This window comes from Solanum tuberosum, unplaced genomic scaffold (genome assembly GCF_000226075.1).
Source record: "Solanum tuberosum cultivar DM 1-3 516 R44 unplaced genomic scaffold, SolTub_3.0 scf00660, whole genome shotgun sequence".
In the NCBI taxonomy this organism is placed as follows: domain Eukaryota; kingdom Viridiplantae; phylum Streptophyta; class Magnoliopsida; order Solanales; family Solanaceae; genus Solanum; species Solanum tuberosum.
The window spans coordinates 121,736-129,650 of record NW_006239567.1 but is presented as its reverse complement, the minus strand read 5'-3'; the positions used below and the strand labels follow the sequence as shown (position 1 = coordinate 129,650).

Genomic DNA, 7,915 nt, shown 5'->3' with positions numbered 1-7,915 from the left:
TATTTGATATATCACTTATAAAATTTATTTTTCCTAATTTCATTCGAAAAGTCATTTAATCCTCATTCTAAAGAGTTTTTTTTTTTTTACAATTGTGAATATTACCATTCAATAACAACGAAAACAATACAACCAATCAAATATTCAAAATTTTAATTTTTAAATTTCTACTTCAAAATCGAACGAAAATAAAAGAGACATAAAATGAAGGAGAGGGAGTAGTGTATTTGAGCAGATCTTTTAATTGAAGCCAGTGGTAGAGATATGACAATAAGATTCTTGCTCTTTAATCTAATTTCTTCTTTTTAATTTAATCACCTATTTATATAATTATACGTTGCAATATGATCCGAGATTTATAGTTTAAAATATATGTTTTAGTTAGCCTCAATATATAATTATTAAGATTTGACTTGTTAAAGTAAAGTTTTGTAGGTTGCAAATTGTTTGCACAAACGATAGTCCTAAAATCCGCTAATTCACCTATAACTATCATTGTAAATTTTTGTAACTTTAATTGTATTTGTCGAAAATTATTTTCTAAGTGACTGAATTGTTTTAAAAATTTATAACCCGAACCGTAGCTTAGCTAAGGATCCCAAAATTAGCTATATGTGCATTTCCCCATGTCAGATGAATGAATTATTCTTTCAAAATATAAAGAGCACTACAAATTGAAAATGAAATGAAAAGAAAGAAGGCTTCTTTATATAACATGCATAAATTTTTTTCAAGTCGTTTTCTTATTACTTTTTTTTTATAATATGTCAAAACTATTTAAAAAGTTTAGTTGGTGAATTCAATGAGATATCTTTCATGTTTATATATTTTAAAATACAATACATAATATCAGAAAAAGATAAGTTCATTTTAATTTAGAAACTTCGTAATTAGTCGTAATTCCCAAGTGTCTATTCTAACTTTCGACTCGTTATATAATAATTCAATTTTTTTTTTTAAATTAAGAATGAAAAGATAGTTTCAAAATTAAGAAAAAGTAACAAATGTTAATTATTGAGTAGGTGTAACAATATTCAGATTAATACTAATAATACTAATTTTAAAAGCCTCAAATTTTATTATTTATACAAAAAAAAAAATAATCCTATTTTCTCTATCCTACCCCCTCGCTCCTCCCCCAAACACCCTTCTCCCACTGGCCATTGCCATCCCCTCCCCTTTTGCTCCTGTCACCACCTTCCATCATCATCACTTCCTCCTCTTCTTCCTTCTTCACCATCACCATAACCACATCCTTCTTATCCACCGCTGCAACTACAACAACCATCACCTTCTTTGTTACCATCAATATCTCCTTGCCGTCATAACTAATCTCTCCTTTATCTCACTTGTTGAAATTGTTGCAGCAAGTATGATATTTGCTGCAACAATTTCAGCATTCAAGTCTAGGAGTGGACATTCGGTTCTTCGAATTTATCAACTTCGTTTGATCTTTCGATTTTAGAAAATAGACAAGTGTGCACTGCACCTATACCAAATCAAACTAATTCAGTTTTTCTACTTTAATTTAGTTTGTTATTTTTAAATCAATTTTTCGATTCGAATGAAAAATAAAATGAGTACAAAAGCAGCGCGACTCAGCCCAGTACGGTCCTTTAAATCTAAAACCCACCTGACTTTTCATATTCCTCAACTTACGACTATCAGCACTTCGCATTTTTCATCTACCATGATATACTTCTGTAATGATGTTAATGGAGGAGAACGCCTATCAATTTACAACCCCGACGTTTTTCTACTTCCAGCTTTGGGAGAGGTAACAAATATATCATATCTCTGATGGGTTGTAATACTATGCCGCAGTTGTAGAAATTGGGAATCTTGTATACTTCTTCAATGTTTCTCTAGCTGTTATTAAATTTTTTTTTCTTCTATTTTGGTTTCAATTTGTATCTTTTGAGGAAACTTGCTATTCCCTCATGCGGGTTCATACCATTGGACTGCTTTGAGATTTATGTTGTGTGATTTTCTAGATGAACACTCAATAGAACAGGAAGCTCAAAGAAAAGTAGGATGGCTCTTAAATTTAATTTTTCCTGGGACTGCTACTGTTATTGGGTATCAAATTTTCTATTCTCATTTCTATGGTTACATGAATCAATTACACCATATTCAATTTCCTGCCTTGTCTCATTTGTCTTTGGCATATTAATGTATGATTTAAATAGGAGACAATCTGACGCAGCAGTCTGTCTCACTTCTACAAGTCAAGGATCCCTTATTTAAGAGAATGGGTGCGTCCAGATTAGCTCGTTTTGCTATAGATGGTAAGCTTGGGTCACAGTACTTAGAAATTGAGAAGTTATGTGTATGTAATTCTTTAATGGGTTCTAGTATATGTTGGCAATTAGGTATACAATATCAGGAATTTGATGTTAGTAGTAATAGGTGTAGATATGTCTTTGATTTAAGAGCAGTAAGGAGCTATCATTTAATATTTTAAGGATGGTGGAAAGATATAGCAGCAAAGAAAAACTATAGTTGGCATCTGAAAGCCAAAATAATAATTCTGTGAGTTATGAATTCAGTGAACCTAGGTTGATCATCCTTTTTTGTTGTTAGGAGCTCATTTGAATTTAACTGATATCGTTAAACTCCTCTGCATCCTCTTTGATATTAATAATCTACACCCTGGACAACTTTGTGGAGTGGAGTAGTCTCTTGCATCTAGATGTTTTCCCCATCCTTCATGATTCATTGACTGTATAACCTTCCTTTGAAACTTAAAGCTAATGGAACTCTCTACTGGTTAATTGTATGAATTAGGAAATTTGTTTCATTGTCCCAATATAAGATGAGACTACTGTATTACCTTAGATTTTAGTATCCTAATCAACTTGTATTTTATTGTTGTTCCTTTTCCTAGTACTATGACGAGGCAGATGTATTTCTTAAATAGCATTTTTCTAGTCTTTAAGTATCTAAAACATATGATATCTTGTAACCAACTAGCGACTATATAGTTTACAGTTTTTACTCGAAGTGCAAAGTCTCTAGTCGAAATATATTCAACAGCTATTTGAACAGATCATGAAATTTTATTAGATTCTTATTAGGGAATCTTTTATCCCTGTGCTTTTTTGCTTCCTAGACGAGAAAAGGATGAAAATAGTTGAGATTGGTGGAGCTCAACAGCTTTTGAACATGTTAGAGTTTGCCAGAGATGATCGCACGAGGAAGGAGTCCTTGAAGGCTCTTTTTGCTATTTCAAATCAGGTCAGGACTCAAATTTATCTACAATATGCATAATGCTGTACTCATGGATGCTCAAGCCTGTATTTTGTTGGATATGGGAATAAGCTAGCATATGTAAGAATCCTCAAGCCACTATTTTGAAAAGTTTAAGAATAAGTCAGGACTTTGTTGGACGTTTATCCACACTTCCTATTTACAATAATAATACACGCAAGTCATTGATCTGTCTATTTTCTTCTCTCTTTGCAAATCCAATAAATAGAAAAGTGAGCTTTATATCATTATAAAATTGTTACCACTGTTATTTATACCACCAGTTATCTGTTAGCTTGGTGCCCCAAAGTGGATATTTTTAGCTACTTTGATGAAAACATTTGCCTCTTTTCCCAGGGCAGTCATCTGCAAACCCAGGTAATAGCCGACAGATATTGTGGCAAATACATTCTTTATCTTTGAACATAAACTTGGTTCTCCATCTTTATTAAGTGAAGTTGATGACCAGTTATGGTTACAACTCATTGGTCACCAGGTCTTAGTCCATGGAGGAAGTATTTGACTGATCCTTTTATGTCACCAGATACAATCTATTTTTTTGTCTTTTATTCAGATTAGGTAAAGATTTTATCTGGACTGGAGAAGAATCTTTTTTTTTCCTTTCGTATACAAAAGACAGACAAAAAGTAGAGAATTTTACCCAAAAATATGATACTCTACAAAAGCACGAAATAATCTATGTTATCTGAACTTTGTACGTGCTCCTAAAATTAAATAAGAACAATATGCTTGCTCTCATCTATACAGAAGTGCTCTGCATACCTGAAAAAGCTCTCCTATTTGTCTCCCTTCAAATGAACCACATTGGCGCTAAAGGAGCTGTACCTCATGCTCTAGTTCATCTTTTATAAATCTAGCTATTCAACATGTACTTCACTGTGGCTGGCATCACCCACTCTATGCTAACTACATCAAGCACCTTCAACCATCCTTGACTTACAGTTTAACAATTTCACAGTATGTGGTCTATATTCTGTCCCAATCTCTCGCACATGAAGCACCAGTTGATATAAGTTATCTCCTTCTTCCTCAAATTGTTTGATGAGAATTACCTCTCTCGCTACCAGCCAAATAGAGAAGGATATCTTCTATGGTGCTATAGAGACCCAATTGATAAGCATGAAAACTCAATTTTTCTCTCTACAATACAAGCTCCTTTCCTCCTTTTGGGCCAGAGCCAGAACTTCCTGTTCCGCTACAATGTTTATGTATAGTAGGGTCATCAAAATTTGGAACTAGCTCATCTTCTGTCTGGTATATTTCTCGCAAACCTTAATCCCATATCACTCTACCACCTTTTAGTTGTAACAGCTATGCTACTTCTTCCATTTGTGAGCAGGAGATCTGAATATGGTGGAAAGCATAGACTTCAGGTTCATCGCGTGCTCCAAAAAACTTTAAAACTTATTCTTCCCTCTTCACCCACTTTGAATCCACTTTGCCTTCTGTTCCTATACCTAAAGACTGTTAGCGAAGCATTCATCCAGGGTGGATAGAGGCCATGATAGAAGAAATGAATGCTATGGAGGCTAATAACACTTGTTCATTGGTTTAGTTACATGAGGGTAAAGCCATGGTTGGATGTCGTTGGGTCTATACAGTCAAGTAGCTCTTTATGTTAAGATTGACTGAAGGCTCAGCTTGTTGCCAAAAGATATCCACAGATTTATGACCTTGATTATGGTGAAACATTCTCTCCGGTTACCAAAATTACGTCTTTTTAACAATTCATCTCCTTATCAGCAATACATCATTGGACACTTCATCAATTGGATATCAGAAATTCCTTTTTGCATGGAGAGCTATTCGAGGAGGTATATATGGAGCAACCATCAGAATTTGTTAATCAGGAGGAGTCATACATGGTATGTCATCTGAAGCAATCACCTTATGGATTAACACAATCTACAAGAGCATGGTTTGGTAGATTCAGTTTGGTGATTTTACGATTTGGAATGAATCATAGTGCAGCAGATCTTTCTGTTTTTTATTGTCATGATTTTATAGATAAATGTATGATAATCTAGTAGTCTATGTTGATGACATCGTCATAACATGTAATGATCAGGACTGAATTCAGAACTAAAGCAACATATGTCTGATGACTGACATTGTTCAGACGAAGGATTTGGGAAACTTAAAAGTACTTCTTGGGGATTGAAGTTGCACAATCCACCACCGGCATTGCAATTGTTCCAAGAAAGTATGATTTGGATACATTAGAGAAGACGGTCATGGCAGATTGTAAACTTGTTGATGATATGGATCAAAATGTCAAACTTGTTCCTGGACAGGGGGAGCTATTGGAAGATTGTAGCAAATATCGCAGATTGGTTGGCAAGTTGAATTATATCACAATCATATGGCCAGATATTTTATTTGCAGTAACCATCGTCCATCAGTTTCCAAACACTGTGTAAAAGCATTGGAACAAATACATAAAAGGAGCTCCAGGACAAGTTTGTTATATGAAGATAAGGGTCACTTTGACATTGTTGGGTATTCTGATGCAGACTAGCCAAGTTCTCCATCAGATAGACATTCCACTTTTAGATATTGTCTCATGATTGGAGGGAACTTGCTCTCTTGGAAAAGTAAGAAGCAAGATGTTGTTGCCAGATATAGTGCTGAAGTAGAATATTGAGCTACGACTCTTGCTACTTGTGAGCTTATCTGGTTGAAACAACTTCAAGATATTTTTTTAGAAGGGAAAATGGGGAAGGGCACTTCAAATTAAGATGTTTAGATGTCAAACAAATGAAACTAATATGTGACAATCAAGCTACTCTTCACATTTCTAACAAATGCTATTTTTCATGAGAGGACATAACATATAGAGGTGACATGCCGTTCCATTAGACAAAAGATCGAGTTTGGATGCTTAGCCACCATCTTTGTTAACTTGAATGATCAATTAGAAGATGTTTTCACTAAATCCCTCTGAGGACGTTGAATACATTTCTAACAAGCTTGGAGCTTATGATATGTACACTTCAGCTTGAGGAGGAGTGTTGAGATATTATATGATTTTCAGTAATTAGGATTGATTTGATTAGGATTCTGATCGTGTAGTTATACACTTAGCAAAGATTTACATACTGTAATTACTATAAACCCCAACCAAGCTTCTCATTTCTTCTATATCCCTTCTCTTTCTCTTAGAATAACAAAAGGTGTTCATGGTCTTCGCGTTTACTACAATCCAGCAACATCTGGAAATGGCCTGACTTTTTCTTTTTTTTAAAAATTAAAATTACCTAGTATATCTGGGTTGTGTTGTATTTATGAGATACAAAAAAAGGAGGGGAGGCTAAAGCCTTACCTCCATTACAACACCATGGTGAGCTAGTCATCTCAAGAGCAAGAAGATCATAATCTCACATAGGAGGATATAAATCTTCTGGCAGATTCATATACATACGAATCAATTAACAAAAAATTAGCCTTATCAAATTTTGTTCTAATACAAGGCATTTGACACTTGTCCAAAAAGTATGCACCTTTAGCCATTTCGGGAAGTTGCCTAAAAGATGTTAGAATCATCGTTTGGTTCAGCCTAGCAGCCCTTTTCCCTAAAAAGTCCACAACTTGATTGCTTTCTCTAAAACAGTGAGTCACTTGGGCATTCGATTGATCCACTATCTCAATGATATTGTCGATGATTTGCCTAAGTTTGAAGTTGTTTCTGCTCTTGTTGTTCACCATATTTACAATGATCATGGAGTCTAGCTCCAGAGTGAAATTAGTTAAGCCTTGCTGGCTACACCATTCCCCGCCAAATTCAGCTGCCAATGCTTCTGCCATGTTGTTGCTGGTACATGCCTCAAGAATTGAAAGGCCATCACCATCTCTCCGTAGTCCGTTGCTATTCCTCCAATTCCAGCGCTTCCTATATCCAATATAAAACTTCCATCAGTGCTGACTTTAAAAAGATTTTCGTTTTTTTATTTTTGTTTATAGATTTCTTATTATTATTATTATATAAATAATATTAAGCAAGCGGCCCTTTTGCGACTCCATTTGACTTGAGTCAAATTTTGTATTGGTTTTGATCCTTTCTGCAATATCACTAAAATCAGTCCACAATGTAACAATATTAGAGGGGGGGGGGGGGACAAGTTTAGAAACAATGTTCCTAATACACCATATCCCTTGGAACACCATTGTAGTATTATGCAATTTTCTTTGTGTTCCATATCGACATGCACATCTTTGCTTCCACAATTCGTACCATATGAAAATGGATGTGATGTGCAAGATCCATTGGTGGACTTTGTTCTTTGGGTTTTATTTCCCACCACTTCCTGAACACACTTATAACAGGCTCATTGTTGTGGGCAGTGGCGGATCCAGAATTTTCATTAAGGGGTGTCAATGATTGTAGTAAAAAAATTTATAACAAGGCGAGTAGGGCTTGAACCTACAACCTCATAGAATTTTTGCAACCCCTAAACTAGTAGACTAAACCTTCAACTTGTTTTAAAAGGTGTCAATACTTATATATATCTATATCTATATCTATATATATATATATAAAACCAAAATTTGACCTCTATATACAATGTAATTTTCCGACGAAGGGGTGTCACACCCCTTGACCAAGGGTGGGTCCACCCCTAGTTGTGAGTGATCCCAACAGGATTAA

At 34.7% G+C, this 7,915-nt stretch overlaps 1 protein-coding gene across 6 annotated transcripts in view; it reads left to right on the top strand.

The window, feature by feature from the left end:
• The first annotated feature begins 1,114 nt into the window (after positions 1–1,114).
• The window catches only part of LOC102584269 (uncharacterized), a 14,328-nt gene continuing 7,527 nt past the window's right edge, over positions 1,115–7,915 (top strand). For 5 of the 6 annotated variants that reach the window (XR_001472346.1, XR_001472345.1, XM_006366518.2 and 2 more), the window contains exons 1-4: positions 1,115–1,777; positions 1,995–2,079; positions 2,190–2,288; positions 3,113–3,237. Coding sequence is in view for 4 of the 6 variants with exons in the window: in XM_006366518.2 (XP_006366580.2) it covers positions 2,252–2,288; positions 3,113–3,237 (162 nt within the window). In the remaining 2 variants the exon portion in view is untranslated. The remainder of the gene's footprint in view (positions 1,778–1,994; positions 2,080–2,189; positions 2,289–3,112; positions 3,238–7,915) is intronic. The other variant, XM_015304944.1, reaches the window with a different exon arrangement.